Genomic DNA, 20,303 nt, shown 5'->3' on the forward strand with positions numbered 1-20,303 from the left:
AATACTTGCTTACTTCTCCACGCTACGCTTCGTCCAGAGGACTTAAGAGTTTCAGAGCTTTGGACACGGCAGACGTTCGCAAGCCTGACTGACTAATGCGCCTTCTCCCTTTCCAGCTGCCAGAGAGTCAAGCCTTTGGAGCTATCAATGACTTCTTTGTTTGGTTTGTTGCAGAGTGCCCCCTCTTTCAGCCCATTGGAAACATCTTCCGACCTCCAGCAATAGTAAGTCCATGCTTCTTTTTCCCCTCACAAATGTTCCTTTCCACCATTTTCTGATGGTGTATGCCTTGTTGTATGTGGGTGTGTTTGTGCGCCTGTCTTGCTCTCCAGCCATCTATTATCAGGCAGAGCTGTCACGGGGCTCTGGAGATTTCCCTCGTTTCCTTTTTCTGTTTCCTGAACGACCATTTGCAATGCAGGCTGTCCAGCGTAGGCGCTCGTGTGATGTATGTTTGTAAGCATGTGTGCGTGCGTTTGTGGAGGAGAGGCCACGGATGGTTGTGATGATATGTTAGTGAAACTAGTGTCTGAAAATAAAGCCTGGATGTGTTTTTAAGAGAGATAAGAGACCTCGAACATCCACCCATTCTGTTAGCAGAAATCCCCCAAATTTGAATGTGCTGTTAGTGAAGCACACAGTAAAGTGTCATTTTTTACTGACAGCTTTCACTGTGGCATTTACGTGATCATGCCTTCACAATACTGACATAACAGTCATATTATGTCTTTAAATTTGAAGAAATTTACATTTGAACAAAATGTTTTTTCATTTATTCATTTATTTCATTTATTATTATTTAATTATATGATTTAAAAATAAATATATAATTTACAAAGAAAACATTTATTAACTTACATTTATTGATTTAGCAGATACTTTTATCCAAAGCAAATAATAAGGAATACAACAAGCGATTCTTCTTAAGGAGCCAATATGATACAAAGTTTCCAGAATAGTACAAGCTAGAACAGGGAGAAATATAGATATAGTGAAAGCATAGAAGAATAAAAAAAAAAAACATTGATTTATTTTGTATTATTTTGATTCAGAAAAACATCTGAAGTATCGTCTAAAGCATGCGCAACAAAAATAGAATAAATTTAATGTCATGTAAGCTTTCTTTAAAAGCATTCTTTAACATAACTCGTTTTTTAAACAGTAAATAAACGTATTCATTAGTTAAATCAGTTTAAAATGTTTTCCATGCTTCCTTTGCCAAAAATGTAACAGTAAAACATACAAAAGAATGAATCTTTTGTGGTATTTACATCTCTCTTAAGAATCTGTGGCATCTTTTAGCCTAGCGGTCTTCACTTTGGTGTGAGGATCTTTGTGATGTTTGGATGTGGTCTTTATTGTTTTATCAAAAGCCACATGGTTTAGTGATAAACCAGGAGGCCAACTAGTGTTCAGCCAAAACACTAAACCAAAAATATGCTCTCATGACTTGAGGAATGTCTGAGAGACAAGCCCTGTGTAAGTGTAATCCTGAGAGAAACATAGTTTTGCCTTATGGCTAACAGATCCTTGAAAAGGAGCTGAACAGCATGAAAATACTTCAGCTTTACTGATGGTCAGATAAATCTGGTAAGACCATCTCCGCTCCAGCAGTTGTCAGGCAGCTGCTCAGGTTCCTGAGTTTGGAGCCAGTGGCGTCTGGAATGACGTGTGCTCACTTCTTCTCCAGTGGAAAGCATCCCAATGGTCATGTCATTCTTGGGGACTTTATTAGGTGTACAGTACAATGGAATAATTCATAAAGCTGGAGTCACAAGAACAGTGTCTTGTATGCACACATAATTTTTGTTGAATAATGGGTATTTTATTGTTTCCAAGAAAGTATTCTGGGGCCCTTAATATTTTATTGGCGAGTTGGCTGTTACAGCCCAAAACTATAACTGTTACTGTTAATATGATTCCCTCCGAAAAAGAGCCGCCGATGTATAGGACCATTGTCTGATGGATAAATTCCCTCTCAAATCACTTAGCATGTTGGCCATGTGAGTTTGGTGTGTTAACCCTGTTGGAAAAACAGTCTCATTCTGGTCAGACTGGGCTGGTTTGGGGTTTTGGGCACTTGTAAGCTGGTCAGACCAGCTAGACCAATTTAAAACAACTAAGACCATCATGCATTTTTATTTTTCAGTAGGGAATAGTCTGCTGAAAACATAGCATGGACTCAATATTATTGCTTTATTGCATACAGCAAAGAGTCATAATGATAAGAAAGCATGATATACTTTCATTTTCCCTATACCAACATAGACTACAGCTCATTATATCGGAAGACCTAACAAAAGACAACTTATTAAAGGTGTGCATCCTTAAAGAACAACTTACTTTCATGTAAGCACATACTTTAGGTATATATGACTAACTGCTACATGTGGAAATCTTCAAGCATGTTTTTTAAAGGATGCCACACAGGCCTTTGAGGAATGTTCTGATAAGGGCCAGAGCAGCTGGCGCTGTCCCATTTATATCAAAGAGCAAACACTGGCTGACTAAAAACGTCCAAGTTTTAAATTGTTTAGCAACATTAAAAGTAAATTGAATATTATCATTTTTTTTATCATGTATTCATTCTTTTTTTTGTAATAAGTAAAATAATGTAAATATATATCACTTTAAAGCATATAAAAATAATAACAAAAATAAACACTTTTTTTTCCACCAGATATTTCAAAAGTATGAGCAGGTTTAGTTAGTGTGCTCAATAAATCTTCAATTTACAGTTTTTAAAAGTAATCCAAGGCAAAGTATTTTCTATAGTATTGTTTTTCCATTGTATTTTATGTTTTCCATATCTGCTTTTAATAAAAAAACAAAAAAAAAACGTATAAACACGACACTAGAATTCTGTTCAGACATGTCACGTGAATGTGATGATTTATGTAAGTCACAGCCTCATATCTCTATTTGTGCCCAGCTCGACCTGTAAAGCAGGCGACAGTGAAGCAGAGAAGGACAGCTTGTCTGCCAGCGGGCAGGCAGCTCCAGAATGTGATCGACACACTTACAAGAGTGTCCTGGAGGGCGGCGACATCCCACTGCAGGGCCTGAGAGCGCTTAACAAGCGCCACCCCAGCACTTCTTCTAAAGGTAGGCCTCCACTCTGTTTTTAAATAAGTTTAATTCAGGTTTGAAATGATTTTGGTTTAAGGATTTCTAATCGAAATATGATTAAAATCATACCACATTATTGTAAAGCTGGCCCATTTGTTGCCCGTTGAGCCCTCTTCATCAGCATTTTCTACATTCCTTCCTTCACAATACCACACAAATAACACAGCTCATTTGTCTTTCTGTGTTTTGTTAAAGCTGGCCATTTTTCACAGTTGACACATAACAGATGTCCGGTTTGACCTTTAGTCATTCACTCGACGCCGGCCTGTTAGACAGAATGGGCACATGAGGTTCGGCTCAGTTGGGTGTCCAACTGCTTTAGAAGTGGGCCATGGTGTGCGGAAAGGGGGTGGACGTAGAGATTAATAGGAGGATCTGATGGTAGACACTCACCCTGCAGAGGAGATAAACATGCAGCATGTTCAGGGGTGGTCAGGTATGAGGGGGTCAGCTGTCAGAGTGAGGTCATGAATGGAATGCTAGCACATTTGACCCGGAGGATGGGCCGCTCGGGACGGCAGGGGGTGGAAAGCGGAACGCACAAGGGTTGAGGATGATGACTGTATCCGTTAATAGTTAACATGACCCACATGTTTAGACAAAGGCTTTGTTGACCACTGTGTGAAGATCTTATTTTAACTCTTGTTTCTGTCTGCTTTGACTTTCCAAGGCAACATGTTTTGCATACAGAATATACAATGCAGTGTATCTTGTTGTGACTTCATAAAGTTATGCTTCTAAATGCATAATTGAGTATAAAGAAATCATTAAAGACAAAAATATGAATTAAAGCACATTGCAAAATTTTGTTTAATCCAAATTATGTGAGTTTCCCCCCTGCTTTTAAGTAATCATTACTATCTATACCATGCTTCTGCTGCATTTTTGGCAGTATACTGTAAATATCTATTAACAATCTGCCTGTAATTCCTGTGGATAGCAGCTGGTAACTTCACAGCACACTACAGGTTTCTTTGGTGAGAATTCCCAAGACTTGTAGTGCTTACATAAGTAAATGACCACAACGGGAGCAAGTGCCTGTCTTGGAGCGGTTTGGGGGAGTCTGCGATAGATCAAAAAGAAAAGCATATCGGCACATTTGGACAAACCTTCACAATAGGAAACAAATGGTGCAATTGGTTGGACCAAAAAACATATTGGAAGTCAGAACACAAGTAAAGGAAATCCTAAATTTGAGATGCATTGTCCTTCAGCGCATATGACTCTTTAAAATAGTTTTTAAACATAAAAGAGTAACTGAGCAGGTCAAATGAATTACTATGGATGTCACATGCATATTGGAGGAGACGTTCCAATTAGCAGTTTAGTGGTACAGTATTTTGATTCATTGTCAGTTGTAAGTTAAAGCAGCAAAAAAAAAAAGTCTTTCTTTTTTTTTAACAAGGCCTATACTAGCATTTATGGATTTGAAACTCTGCTCACACAGGACTCATTGAATATTTTTGTTTTGTTTTGCAGTTTGCCAGGAGTAAAATATTTTAGTTGTTATATGATTTATTAATGACTTTAACAGTCTCCACCATTTAATACTGATAGATTTGAATCTGAATTACCACAATAAAGTATTACAAACATACTATTCTTTTAAATGTTCTTTTTAGTACAAGTAATTAAGTTTAGTTTTTATCATTTGATTTTATATATATATATATATATATATATATATTAAAAAAATCAAATGATAAAAATTATTAGATTATTTATATTTAATATTTTTAGTTTTTATAGTTTCTATATTAGCTGTTAAATGATGAAACTAGCTAATTAAAGTTAATATTTAGTTTCATGCTTCATTGTAATAGTGATGTTTTATAAGTACTTGATGTACTGCCGTGATTCCTCCAAATATAAATTAAGGCAATGTATTGCCTTCAAGTTTAGTTAAACTCAGAGTTGAACCTGCTTGAATGCTCTCGATAAAATGGACTGACAAAATAGACTTAAGTTGGAGTATTTATTTAGTAATTAATGTAACATTTCTTATATTATTTGCCAGTTGTGTGATACTGTTGTGTTCGTGCTTGTTGCAAGTGTAATCTAATGCACTCTTTGTTCTATTACCCTGCATGCCTGCCAGTGGATTATAAAGGTGGGAATGGCTGTATGATTTCACCCTGCTCTTCTGTAAATACTCACTCAGTTCTTGCCACTAATGCATTAGCTTCTCAATACAAGACTAAAAAGTCCTTGTCGGCCACCAAAGCCTGCATCCCTCAAATCCTTCCTTCCAAGTTTAAGCCCAAGTTATCGCCCTCTACCGATGAGAGCCTGGAAAGACGGACCGAGCAGACACAACAGCGGCCCAAAGCGCACAGCTGCGAGGATCTGCATCCGGAGGCCTGTGGCTCACAGAATGGAGATACACAGAATGGCGATCACAGGTTAAATTCAGCCTGCAAGGGCAATGGTTCACCTGAGAGCAGGAACCTTCATAAAAATGGACCTGTTGTGGGATCTGTGAGGAGCACTGCTGAGTTCTCTGCCCTCTATCGAAACATGCATAACATTCAGAGGCCGAGCTCTTTGGGCTCTAGCCCCAACGGTAGTGTCCGCTGCCTGGCTTCATTTTTCGAGAAGCCGGGGGGCGACATTACCCTGGATAGGACTGAGTTCATCCCCCGGGATGCCGTCACTTTTCGGGTGATGGAGTTTGAGCGCATCATTCAGCGTTCGAACTGTGCGCCCACTCGCTCTGCCTCGATGCCCATACTCCCTAGTAACCCAAGCCCTTCCCACAGCCCTGTGCCGGCCTGCTTTCTCCAGTCCGCTCTGTCAGCTGAGACTCTAGTCATGCCAGAGCCTGCACATACTGAGGACTGTCCAACCATGAATACAGAGGCCCAAACACCCAAAGAGGAAGCTTCTATGTCAGACGAGTTCCTGAACACCTCAAGAATTGACTTACCTTTGGAAAATGAGGGCAAATCGGAGAAAAAAACCAGTTGCATTCATGATGCTGCCAAAGAGACGCCCTCCAGCTGTACCTCAGAACCCACAGGTAACCATCACCATGATCACTTCCCCTTCCACACCAAACAAAGCAAGTGTAAAGGCACCTGCCCGGCCTCCTACACACGTTTCACCACAATCCTCAGGCACGAGCGGCAACAGGCCAACACCCTGCAGGAGAAGAGATGTTCTCCCCCAAGAAACTTGCTTTTGATGGGACCAGCCCCTTTCTCCTTACGGAGGTCCTTACACAGTCAACAGGCCAAAAAGACTTGCGCTCTCTCCGCCATGAAGCCCGTGGCCGGAGACCTCTTCTCGGCCAGGCCGAAGCCTGTGATTCCCCAACGCCTGTCCTCTTTGGAGGTGCTGGAGAGGCTGAGTAACGGAGAGAGCTCTCCCTGTGAGGGGTGCAACTCGGATGACCTCATGGATGTGGAGGGCTCAGAAGCCAGTAAAGATCACTCTGAAGGTGGCTATATTGAGAGTGTCATGAGTGTCAGATTGTCCACACTCATGTTCGGGCATGACTATGTCTGTGATCACTCATCTTCCTCCAGCCTTTCTCTCTCTTGTCTGCTCTTCTGTCATCACTGAGTGACTTTATTTTTTCCATTTCTTCCGTGTGCACTGTGTGGCCAACTTTGTGTGGTTTGTAACCAGATTGGCATATTTCTGTTGTGTTGTGTTTAAGTGTGTTATTTCACTTTTTTTTCATTTTTTTTTCAGACTTTCACTTCAGCCATTTAGTATTATTTTTTTATTGCCTTTGTAATACATTGTCCAGATAACGATGACCAGACATAGAACAGAACAAAGTCATGGTAAAAAGTACCACCCATCGAGTGCAACAGTGACTGAACCTTTCAGCTGCCTGGGTTCTGAAATTGTTGTTCCAAAGGGATTTCAAGGCATTCTTCAATAAAGTATAAGCAATTCTTATGTGTTTATTTTTAATGCTTAATTTTAAGCAAAAGTGTATTTGAAATTTAAGTCAAAACAACAAAGGTACCGCACTTAAGTTGTTTTGTGAGGGAATGATCTTCTACGCATTCCATGAAACGTTGAGAATTATCTAATCGAATCATAAACAGTGGTATAATATAAAATGATTGACTTGCAGTCAGATTATATACATATATAATCATGTATATATAAAACAAGTTTAGATATATATGCAGTATAAACAATTTTATTCAAGTTTATTACAAAAATTTAAAGGACAGTTCACCCAAAAATGTCATAATTTCCTCACCCTCATGTCATTCATTAAAATTTCTTCTTTGGAGCATAAAAGAAGAGTTTTTGAGAAATGTGTTACCACTTTTCAAAATATTGTCTTTTGTGTTCCACTTAAGAAAGAAAGTCAAACAAGTTTGAAATGACATGAGGGTGAGGAAATATAACAGAACTTTGATTTTGGGGTGACTATCCCTTTATCTTTCTCTATAATGTTACTTTTGTAAAAGCCAGATTCCATTAATTCATTATCAAGTATTACTACATACCAGATGTTCTGTTTTCACCCTACCATAGAATAATGATAAGAGTTGAAACTGAGAGGAATTTTTGGTCATTTAGCTTCTTGTCAGCTTGAGAAAATATTTCAGGCCTCAAATGTCATTGAACAGATACATTTGGTACATTAAACAGACATTTAAAATTGTTTCATGCACATACAACTTCCATCATACTGCAAGGCCTTTCACAGATTTGATCTGAAATTAGAAGACATTTCATAGAATAGTGGAAACAAGAGTCAGTTTTTACTCTAAGGATCAGGACCAGTGCATTCAAATGGCTATTGTTTTTTGTTTTGTTTATTATTATGTGGTTGTCACTTAATTTTCTATTTTTTTATCTGCATTATACATATTACACTAGACATTTTTGAAAGGAATGTCAAAATGTGTATTTTGACCATACTTTTTCATGATGTTAAGTTTTGATGCATGCAACTTTTTAATTTTGACTGACCATGGCTTATACTTATCCTGCAGATCTCAAAATACTTGCTTTATGCATAAACTATTCTAATGTTAAACTGTAAGATGTGTAAGCCATTTTATGTTCATGTAATTTTATTTATATATTTTTATATAACATCTTATGTTATATTTGAATGTCAGAATGTCTATGTGTCTATATCATCCCATTGACATGCTCTATAAATGGAAATTTCAGAGATATGAAGTGTTGTGCCAAGACTGACTTGAATCATTGCACTTACTCTTACTTTATGTAATTTTGGCAACAGAAAGTGAATCCTATGTTTTTTTTAAACAGACTCCGATTCCTCACATCCATTAGGCCACGGGGATCATGGAGAGAACCCAGACGAGACTGTCCGGAAACGCTATGGAGATAAAGAGGTGCCATATCTGTTTTGACATTTTCTTCACACTGCAAACAAATCATTTTCTTAATTGCTATGTTTATGTTGTTTTCCAGGAACATTCTATAAACATCCTTAAAACAAGATAAATTTACTTGAGAAGGAAAAATTATAATATGACTTGTCTTGTTTTCAGAGAGTATATCTTATCTTAATAAATTACATTTTCTGCCCCTTGGACATAGTTTTTTAAGCATATATCTAACACTAAATTATTTAGGTTTGTTAATAAAACAATAAAAAAATGTAATATTCAAAATATTTCATAATAAAACGTCTTATTATTTTACACAATTTTTGTTTAGATATTTTTACTGGAGAAAAATAGAAAAAATTAATGTGTGTATATCCCTAATGTATTAACATTAACAAAATAGATAAATATTTATTCATTTGTAAATTTAAATAATATAATGTAATATATAATATAATATAATCTTCTGAATAAATACAAGTGCTGATCTATGGGTCCTCTGGTCATGAGTAATTTAACAGACATGTAGTGGATTTTAAAGCATGTTTTTTGGAGACTGATTTTGCTGCTGTACAATGTGGTGAATTTGTAATAGGCATAATGAGTGAATTAAAAGCCTGTTTCTTTTTAAAGAAAATTCTGGAAGAGCAGAGACGGTTGAAGCGAGAGCAGGAAGAGGCAGACACAGCCGCTCGGAGACACGCTGGGCTGGTTGTGACTCATCAGCAGTTCATTACTAATGACCGCTTCGGCGACCTGCTGGTTATTAATGAGAAAGAGAAGAGAAAAACCATAGAGGTGACATATTTTCTCTCGTTATGCTTCAAACGATCTTGTTTGATGCTGACTGCCTTTTTATGTGACAAAGAGAGTTGCTGTGATTATAAAAGATTCATTACTGTAGAAATGATGCTAATGGCCTCTTATTGTCTGCAGAGAACTCCTGCTTTGGCGCGATTTGACTTCAGAGCAGAAAGTTTAAAGTAAGTGTCTCACAATTCAGTTCTAAGGAGGCTAATGAGATCATCATGTGTTTGTAAATATCAGCATGTCTCTTGACATGTAGAGTTCTACATTATACAAGTCTAACCACATTCTGTTTCCCCTTAATCAGGGAACTACCATTTCAAAAGGGAGATATTGTATACATCTACCGGCAAGTTGATCAGAACTGGTTTGAGGGAGAACATCATGGAAGAGTTGGGATTTTTCCACGCAGCTACGTTGAGGTACATTATTTTTATCACTTAGTATTACATTTTTTTGTATCTAAAAGAGTTTTCAGGTGTGAAGTAACATGTTTTACTTCTGTTATGCTGTTTTTCCAGCTCTTGCCGCCAACAGAAAAGGCTCAGCCCCAAAAAAGTGCTCCGGTCCAGGTGTTGGAATATGGAGAGGCTATGGCTCGATTTAATTTCACTGGCGACACTGGTGTTGAAATGTCTTTCAGAAAGGTAATTCACACTGTTTCTGTAATTTAATGAAGATTACGCTTAAGTCCAGCGGTCAACACTGTTGATATGCAAACAACAAGAGATAGAGAAATCAGTATTACAGTACATGTTTTATTTAGCTTTTTATTTTAGAAATATGGAAAAATCATTCATTGTCCAGCAGCCTGTTTTATGTATTTATGAGCTGAATGTCAAGCCAAACGCTTTTAAAAGTGTGAGGAAACAAAACAAGTAGAAAGCTTTCAGAAGAAGAAAATAAAAACAGAAAAAAAATGTATTAAGGAAAAGTTTGCTGAAAAGGTTTTTAAACACTGAAAATAAAAAACTAAATTCATCAGCCAGTAGAGTTAAATATGCTAAAACTGCAGTGAATATAAGTAATTAATCAATACAATTATTATAGATTCAGGTGGATTCACATATGTATGTCTGCATCAGACTTTGCTTTGCCAATTTTGTTACATGTAAATTAATAATAGAGATTATGAAAGTCAATGTCAGAAAAAAATAAAATAAAATAAAACTTATTTTTAAATAAATAAGTGTGTGTGTTTGTTGTCTATGTTATGACTGCAGGAGCTAATTCAAAATATTTTGTCTGCCTGTAGGGGGAGCGAATAACACTAATTCGCAGAGTAGATGAGAACTGGTATGAAGGCAAAGTTTCTGGCACTAACCGGCAGGGAATCTTCCCGGTCACCTACATAGAGGTGCACAAAAGACCCCGAGTGAAAAATGGAGTGGACTACCCTGATCCCCCTATCAGCCAGTCACCTCATCGGAGCACAAATGCCTCTCCACAGGTAAAAACCTGACAAAATCCGTGTCCCTTAGATCATTTTTATTCAACTTATCGCTTTCATTTTCCCATTTGTTTTTGTTTTTATTTATTGATTATCTCATACAGTGTTTTCATCATTTCACCTCTCCCTTTCCTCCTTCCTCTTTATTGTTTTCTATTATTCCTCCTGACACCCGGCCTTGCCCTCCAAAAAGCCCATTCGTAATCGGCTCACCACCTCCCCTCTCCCTCTCCCCCGGTCTCCCCGCCGCTCGATCTCCCCCGAGGTCCATGCCATCTCCAATGAGTGGATTTCTCTCACTGTGGGCGGAACCAGCAGCAGCCCCCCAGCCGCCCCCACTCCACCCCTCCCCCCTCTGCCAAGCACTTCCTACCGCTTGGGCGAATATCTGCCCCCTTCCATGTCAGCCAGTCCTGTGCCTCCCATCAGCGGCAGCCCCTACTGCATCTCCCCCATGGCCTCTCCTTCCTCGTCTCCTTTACCCCCGCCATATCCACCCCGGCCCTGCTCGGCCACCCCGTTCCTCACCTTCACTCCACCTCAAGGCGAGGACTTCCTTCTTTCTCCACCATCTCCCCGCCTCTCCCGCAGCCTGAGTCCCTGTGGGGGTGCTGGGCTTGAGGGTTGGCTTACTAGGGGCAACAGGCTGGATCAGGAGTTTCAGGAAGGGGATGGGTCTGAAATAGACAGGGCTGGCAGCCTCCGCAAGGCTCCTTACAACAGGAACTATAGCCCAGCAGAGGTATCTTCTGCATGGTGTGGTGTGTTTGTTCAAGGTGCCCATCATAAGATGACTAAGTTCCGTTTCCATTGGCACGAGTTATAGATCTAGCAGGCTGCAATAGGGGACAATATCTGACCCATCTGGTTATGCTATTGAGTTATACTTGAGGCTTTCACACTGTTGAGAGAAACACAGTTAAAAAAGAAACCGCTGCATGAACCTCTAACATGATTAGCATGAAGCTTGGTTGTTGATTTTTTTTTCTTCAAATGATGCATGGCTGATACAAATCTAGAGATTACACAGTGTGTATACCGACTTGATTACCCTGTCAAACCCAAACGGCATGTTGAAATTAATTAAAATTTAAGAGAGAAATGTAAAAATAACAGATTTATTAAGACAGTCAATGTAACTTGTTAATTTAGTCAAATTAATTAAATAAAAAAATAATTTGAATTTAATCGTGCCTCCCTACACTTAGAAGGATGCATTGCTGTGGACTGTAGGCCAGTGAAAGTTTTATATTCATTGATAAGAAAATAAATGATACTTTGACTTCTAAAGCCTCTTTCTATAATGTCTATTTGGTGATTTATTTGGAGGTTTTTCTTAGCAAATATTGATATATGTGATTAATTGCGGTTTTACTTGATTAAATGATTAATTAATTAATCAAATTGATTGACAGCCCTAATTTATATTAATAGTATTTGGTTAATTCTATGTAACTGCTTGAAGAATTCCAGTTTTTTATCTATGTTCAAGTGAAAATATGTGCTAGCTTATAAAAAGTTATGTTTAAAGTACCATTCAAAATTTTGGGGAGATTTTATTAAATTTTTTAAAGAAATGAACACTTTTATTGAGCAAAGACAAAAGTAAAAAAAAAAAAAAAAAAAATTTTTTATAAATTTTTTTAAAGCTTACCAATTCTCCAAACTTTTGAATGCTAGTGTATAAGTTACGTTTAGAATTATAGAAGGAGCATCCGAGCATGATGTGACACTGTTTTAATGATTGTTTGATATTTTATAGGAAATGTGGCGACTGCTACTAACTCACAGTCTCTTTCCCGTTCATTATGTGTTTGATGTACTGTAAGGTTTTACTGGCGTCCTCTGCACAGAGGAAAATAGAAATGGACGGATCAAATGCCAACTGTACTGTTGTTTGTGCATACTTATTTCAAACTTGAACCCAGACCTCAGGGATGACCATGAACCGTTGTGCACTGACATGTTTTAAAAAGAGGCAGATTATTTAATTCATGTTCTTTTTTCCCCCACAGCCATTAAGAAATGATGTAGAATATTACGGGCGATCTTCAAGAAGTCCTGTCATGCTGTTTGACATCCAAGACAACAACATGAATGCCAATTCATTTACGGTAAATACATTTTCGTGACATTATAATTACTCTTAGATGCACATACTGCTCCATACTTTTTTTTAAATGTCATTTGTATTGATTTTGAATGGTGAATATGTGCAGTTTAATATTCTGTACTGATTATCAGACCCTTATGAGACGCATCACAGTCAATCATTAGGCTCACCTCAATGTTTTATTTTATGTGATATCTAATCCTGAAACTCACCCACATAATGCATGACACCTCTGTACCCTGCAAGTGAACCTGTCCTATATGATTGTGGCGTATGTTTCACTCCTTCCACATGCACTCACTCTGTTGTCTCACTCTTCCATGCTTATCCTCTGGACACTACCATCCCTTCCGGCTTTCCTGGTATTAATGGACATTCCCTCCTTTCTGTCCTGTTACTATCTTCTCTAACCACACTGCCCCTTCCTCAAACTCAATTTCCATCTGAATGACTGACCCTACTTCCTGGTTTGTGGCTACATCTTGTGCCGACCCACTTCCACCAATAGGAGGCAGTATGTAATGAGATCATGAATATTGCAGAGACCTCAGTGAGGTACTGCAGCACTTTGTCACGGCCTATAGACTCCGCCCACCGACTCCTGCCTCCTCCCAGTAAACACTCTCTCATCATTTCCCAGCAACCCCTGTCCCAGAGCAGCAGTCCTGAGCCTGGACGCATGAGCTGTGGGATGTAAGTATGATCTACAGAACCTCTGTGTATTTCTGTGTGGATGCACCTGTGCTTTTCACTGACATGCACCTAAAAAATAGGCAGGACATCCCTTACATGACTGCACTATGAAACCATATTTACAGATGCATAACACTGAGTTTTGAATGATGCTAAATGTTAAAGTCCCCGTGAACCGGAAGTTGCAAACGACTTTTCTCCAGTGTTGTGACGCATTTCCCAGTGAAACGGAATATTGAACAGAGGGCAGAGTTTTACTTTAGCGCTCCTCCTCTCCATCTCTGCTCATAGCAGACTAACGGTTTGAGGGGAGTGGTTAAGCGTTTTTCAACCCAAGCCGTCAAGCCTATGTCATCAGAGAGGGACCGCCATTCCAGACCGGAAGTAACTTTTCAGACTTTGATTAAAGATTACCACGGCAAACAATTTTTTTCTGTGTCTTAACTTGCACGGATTAATTGTTAACCACAAGACTAGTAATATGCGCTAAGAAAGTAAATAGGTTCAATTTTGATTTCATGTCGACTTTAAGCATTATAGTCTTCAAAGTACTTGTTCATGTTAATTTCAATCTCCCATTGAAAAAATACAATTCTCTCAAATAATTGTACTATGCTCACCAAGGCTGCATTTATTTGATCAAAAATACAGTAAAATCAGAAATATTGTGAAACGGTATTACATTTTAAAATACCATATACCATAAATATCATATATTTTATATGAAATGTATTCCTGTGATGGCAAAGCTGAATTTTTTCAGCAGTCATTACTCCTGTCTTTGGGATTTTTTTCAGGATTCTGTGATAAATGGAAAGTTCAGCATCTCATTGAAATAGAAGTCTTATTTACTGTCAGTTTTGATCAATTTAATGCAGCCTTGCTTAATATATATATACACTACCGTTCAAGTTTTGGATCGATACGATTTTTTTATGTTTTTAAAAGAAGTCTCTTTTGCTCACCAAGGCTGCATTTCTTTGATGTAAAATATGGCAAAAACAATAATATTGCGAAATATTTGTACAATTTAAAATAACTTTTCTATTTGAATCTTTTTTTAAATGTAATGTATTCCTGTGATGGCAAAGCTGAATTTTCAGCATCATTACTTCATAGTCTTCAGTGTCACATGATCCTTCAGAAATCATTCTAATATGCCGATTTGCTGCTCAAGAAACATTTATTATTATTAATGTACAGTTGTGTACAAATTATTTTTTTTCAGGATTCTTTGAGGAATAAAAAGCTTGAAAATTGTACACAACTATATATACAGTGTGTGTGTATGTATGTATATATGTATATATATATATATACACACACACACACACACACACACACACACACACACACACACACTTATTCTTATATCTTATATCTACCACACACTTATATCTATGAAGCTTTCATACAGCACACTAGTGTTGTAGTCGAGTCAGAGTCCGAGTCGAGTCTCGAGTCCCCAGTGTTCGAGTCCGAGTCCAAGTCCGAGTCACCAAAGAGTCCGAGTCGAGTCACCATTACCTGAGTCCGAGTCGAGTCTCGAGTCCCCAGTGTTCGAGTCCAAGTCGAGTCATCAAGTCTGTGTTATATTTCAAGACTGCCTACATTTCTCCACTCTGGCACCTTTAAAGAGCTGACATAATTGTAAAAGAAAGTCTACATTAAACAAAAATGACACCACTGTGTTAAAAACTTTTGATTTCAATAATGTAGGCTATTATTAGCCTAAATGTTGAAATAAACTTTAACAATGCTGTAGAAGTGCAGTTTATTAATAGTAAATGTTAACTAATGTAGTTAACTAGAGTTTAATAAATGGAACATTATTGTAAAGTGTTACAGATTTGTTATACACCGATTCAGACGTCTCGTGAATTCACTGTTGAACAGATGGACAGTTGTTTTAACCATTCCATTAAAGTGAGTCGGTTCAAAGGAGTCATTAGTTCGCGAATCGGACGTGTCATTAATGGACCTGTAGCCTACGGCACGCGTTATGAGATTATCTCGGCAGTTTAGGACATCGCACAAGATTTGTGTCAACACATAAAACATTTCATCACTGGATAGGTTTTTTCATTTATTGAAATTGTTGTTTATGTCAGCTGAATGTGCGGAACGCTTTTCAGAGAAGACAATGCAAACGTTTTTTTTTTAGAACAATTCACACCCCGCGGTAATTCAGGAGAAAAAATCTCAGAATTCTCTACGTGAAACTTCATTCTTTAAATGTTAAATGCAAGACAGCGCTCGTGTTGTTTGAAGATGGTGAGTGCGCGCGCGGCCAGGGCTTTCTCTCTGTTCGAAAAAGAGATCCCGACCGGTCTTGGAGCCCGAAACAGGAAAAGTGTAACATCTTACATCAAAATTTTATTACCTATTTGGTCAGAAACTTCATCCAACGTCATTCATTTGATGAATGCTCAAGTCCGATTTTATATATCCTCGAGTCCGAGTCCAAGCACGAGTCATCAGTCCGCGAGTCCAAGTCAAGTCACGAGTCCAGAGAATAGAGTCTCGAGTCGGACTCGAGTCCAGAGAATAGGGACTCGAGTCGGAGTCCAGGACTCGAGTACTCCATCACTGCAGCACACACAATAACTGTATTTCATGTTACTGTGGAGGGTGTCTGACTGCAGGCACACTGAACCCTAACTATGGTGCTCTGCCAGATGTGCAGTGTGACATATATAATTGTGTCAGACAGACAAAATTGTGTGTAGTGCTTTTAAGTTAAGGCCATTAACTTTATTTCCATTTAAACTGAACTGAAATATGTTTTTACATTTAGTCAATACAATGTGATTTGTGCTGTCGCTTCCTCCTCCATGTGTAATGATGTTTTGTGTTCTTGTGTAGATTTCAGGCTCTGTACAATTACATGCCTCAGAATGAAGATGAGCTGGAGCTACATGAAGGAGACCTGGTCAATGTCATGGAGAAATGCGATGATGGCTGGTTTGTGGGTATGTGTTATTGATCAATGTGTTGATTCTCCATAAAGTCATCTCTCTCATACTAAATCCATATATACAAAACTACAGCGCTACTAAATCAGTCTATTCTCAGCTAGTGTTACAGAGCTCTGTTGTTCTGGAGTTTTCCTTTTATTTGTATCCAGACTCTTATGCATGTATTGGTTTCTCTGTGCAGGTACATCTAAGAGGACGAAACAGTTCGGCACGTTCCCAGGAAATTATGTGAAAGCTGTTAATTTGTGACATAATACAGTTAAAGAAATGAGGTTTATATGAAGAGATTCTCGCACTATGCTTAAGTCCTCCTTAAGACTTTTCCTCCCCTCCAAAATGTGGTCTTTCCCAGATAAATGTCCAGGTATGTGATCAGTAAGGTGTGAGGCATGTCAGTGAAGCTGTACTACAGTGGCAGCATTTGTTGAATCACTGAAGGATTTAAAGGAAGAATTAAGGTCTTTACCATTTATTATTTCATATTGTTTTTGAAAATGCTAAAAGCCATTAATATATAATATCAGACTGGGAAAAGGTGTTTAAGTTTACAGCTGCGAATTGTACTGAAGTACAGCGCAAAATACTTTAACTTCATCACATACCTGACATTACTGAAAAACATGAGATTCTACAATTTATTTTTGCTATAAATGTTTGATGGACTTTCAGTGTGGCAGTAAGAGACGACAGTTTATTGGAAGCACCCGAAGGTGTCTGTGTTAAGGGTTACAGGTCAGAGAAACTGTGAAAGGATCCTAAAAGTTAAGTTTAGCCATTTTAAAAAGTGTTTATATTACCATTTACACTCCCGTTTCGTTTAAAAGGAAATGCTGATTTATGGAGCACTCTTATAAAGAGTATGATTTCAGTTTCTATCCAATGAGGGCTTAAACGATGAGACAGCAACATTAGTATTTGCAAAGCCATTTGTAGACATCAAAATGATGTAAATGTTAAGGTTAGTGTTAGTCGTGTTCGGGAGGATATCTTCACAGCACTTACTGTACTCTCAGATTTTTTACATTTTACAATAAGCTCTAATTTGTTAACATTAGTTAATGCATTAGTTAACATGAACTAACTGGGCAATATATTTTTTCAGTATTTATTAATGTTCTTTGTTTGTTCGTGTTAATTCACATTGCATTAACTAATGTTAACAGATACAACTTTTGATTTTAATAATGCATTAGTAAATGTAGAAATGAACATTAACTAAGGTTAATCAATTCCGCTGAAGTATTGTTTATCATATCATTTGTTAACAAATGATACCTTGTTGTAAAGTGTTACCAACATTTCTGGTAATAGAATTACGATTGAGTGACCAACTCAAGAAACTCCAGATCTAACAAGCTTTTTAATTGGTAGTAGCGAAAAGAAACGAGCTTTGTTTGAACGCTTCGCAGTGAGGTGAAGGGCTACAGCTAAACCCCACTAAACGGATCAGAACTTACTTTGATGCTTTGACTCAAAATGTACTATTTATTTGCTTGAGTGATGCATATTTTTCTCTTTCAGTCATCCATTTTTGAATCGGTTGTTCTGAAGAGTGTATTATTAGTCTGAGGCGCAGTATTTACCTCCATTAACATGAGCCTCGATAACATCTTAACCCAGGTACCATTTGACAGTGACATTTATGACAGGTAAAATGGTTGCGTGTTGGGAATGGATGATCCGTATATAAGATTGCCGTACCTCATTTTCAAAGTGCCATTCACAGTAGAGGATGCTACGTTACACGTGGACCGTTGTGTTCATTTCATTAGCTTGTGGTCTTCCTTAACTGAATGTAGTTTACATCTACTCCAGGTTGTAGACTAGCTTTTGCTTCCGTTTGAGAAGTAGAACGGCAAATTTGAAGATATATGTTTGAATTTCTTCCGATGAAAATTGTGTCTTTTTGAATCTCCCCTTTAGTTTTATACGGTCCATTCCATATAATGCCAGAGAACGTGCTGCTAGAGAGCATGAGGGTCGCCTCGTCTGCGACTCGCTTTACCAGCCTTCCCTCAAAACAAGAATTAGGAAAAGATCATTTGGACACAAATGAGTAATTAAAAGTATCTAGATGACATATTTTTCATTTTTTAAACCGGTGGCTGTTGCTAAAACTTTTGTCAAGAAGTAATCACATAGAAGATCAATGAGGAATTGAAATAGATGCGATCTCTATATGGAATATGAACTTGAAGATATATGTTTTGGCCTTTTGAACCATTATATAATAAATAGCGTAGCATATCTGAATGTAGTGCTCTGAGAAACTTTTAACTTGGATGTGAACAAAGTCGAAATTCACACACAGTTTTCCTATTCTAAGTTGTAAATATGTAAAGTATAAATGAATGAAAGTGATTGAAGTTACAGCAACCTCTATAAATATTACAGTTTATATTAAATGAAGAATATTAGGAAAGCACAGAGACTTGCGTAACACAGGCCGTCTCATATGAATGAACGAGTGATTCTGACACTGTGTTGGGATTGAAATGCCTTTCTGTCTCATGGCTTCATTGAACTGTGCCTCATTTTATTATTATTATTATTATTTTGCCTTGAGGTAAACATGTTACTTTTTAAGGACGTTTAAAGAGTACCATTTTTGGCCCAAGTGTCACACAAGACAATTACTGAGTTCTTTACCGCAATCACATGATTGATTGAAGAGTGTGAGATGACACCTGAGATGTGTAATGTTTAATTATTACTTTGTGGTCTGTATGCAGAGGCGAATTTTGCATTTTTTTGGTTTGTTTTTGTTTATTTGCAGTGCTGTTACAATTACAATAAATTTAAAACACTATTACTGCTGTGATTGCCTCATTATGCAATATTTAATAAACAATATTACAGCTTTTGCCTGACCCTGTTTGTTTATTGTCATGATGTGCTGCCTGTGCAAATGCCAGCCGTGATCATTTCATGTGGACACTGTTATTTATTAATGAAATAATAATCTAATATTTCCGTTATAGGCCTACCTAACAATCTTCTCATCAGTTCACAACGAAACACTTTACAATAATTTTCTAAAAACGATCAATACATTTGTTACAGTACTTCTTTATTAATGTTAGTTAATAAAAGTACAACTGTTCATTGTTAGTTCAATGTTAGCTCAAGTCCACTAAATAATATTAAATGATACAACTTTTTAAATTTGAATAATGTACTAGTAAAAGTTGAAATTAACATTAACTAAGATTCATAAATGCTATTTTTTTATTGCTAATTTATGTTAACAAATGGAATCTTATTGTAAAGTGTTGCCACAATATCCGGGTCAATGTCACAAAGTTTCTTAGAATGTATGTGAACGTTTTTCCAAAATAATAATGATAAATATAAAACTTAAATGGATTTTGAATCCCATGTTTTCAATCAATATATTTCTAAAAATGAATAAATATGCAAAGCCCACAGACTAACTTGCTCCACTCGCCACCTATTTTTAGACATTTATTGCAATACCACGTAGTACCACTAAGTGGCAGCACAGGTAAGGGAAAATCTTTTGTCCTTCGTTAAAATCGGTTAAAATGCACCAACAGTGCAAAAACAAGCTCATCTCACTACCTGTCATATAGGCCAGCGAAAACATTCTAATGAAAATCACACAAATTACAATCTAATAGAAACACAACAACACCATCAAAACACAATAATGCATTAGGCTACCAATAACACAATAAGTCGATCCAAATAAACCATAAACACGAGTTACGATGCTATAGCCTACTGTAAAAGCACCCGCGGTCTAAGATGTTTGCAATTATAGATCTACTTGAAAA

At 37.4% G+C, this 20,303-nt stretch overlaps 1 protein-coding gene across 8 annotated transcripts in view; it reads left to right on the top strand.

Annotated features, from left to right (window-relative positions):
- Positions 1–19,369, top strand: part of sorbs1 (sorbin and SH3 domain containing 1) — a 58,757-nt gene extending 39,388 nt beyond the window's left edge. For 4 of the 8 annotated variants that reach the window (XM_082153579.1, XM_082153575.1, XM_082153574.1 and 1 more), the window contains 13 exons: positions 175–224; positions 2,933–3,105; positions 8,383–8,468; positions 9,099–9,263; positions 9,402–9,448; positions 9,580–9,694; positions 9,794–9,919; positions 10,528–10,722; positions 10,916–11,464; positions 12,738–12,836; positions 13,344–13,528; positions 16,394–16,500; positions 16,688–19,369. In XM_082153579.1, the coding sequence (XP_082009705.1) occupies positions 175–224; positions 2,933–3,105; positions 8,383–8,468; positions 9,099–9,263; positions 9,402–9,448; positions 9,580–9,694; positions 9,794–9,919; positions 10,528–10,722; positions 10,916–11,464; positions 12,738–12,836; positions 13,344–13,528; positions 16,394–16,500; positions 16,688–16,755 (1,965 nt within the window). In that variant the 3' untranslated portion in view covers positions 16,756–19,369. Of the gene's footprint in view, positions 1–174; positions 225–2,932; positions 3,106–5,227; positions 6,916–8,382; positions 8,469–9,098; positions 9,264–9,401; positions 9,449–9,579; positions 9,695–9,793; positions 9,920–10,527; positions 10,723–10,915; positions 11,465–12,737; positions 12,837–13,343; positions 13,529–16,393; positions 16,501–16,687 lie in introns of those variants that run through there. The other 4 variants (XM_082153581.1, XM_082153577.1, XM_082153580.1 and 1 more) reach the window with 3 other exon arrangements.
- Positions 19,370–20,303: the final 934 nt, after the last annotated feature.

Source organism: Leuciscus leuciscus, assembly GCF_965113295.1.
Source record: "Leuciscus leuciscus genome assembly, chromosome: 22".
NCBI lineage: Eukaryota > Metazoa > Chordata > Actinopteri > Cypriniformes > Leuciscidae > Leuciscus > Leuciscus leuciscus.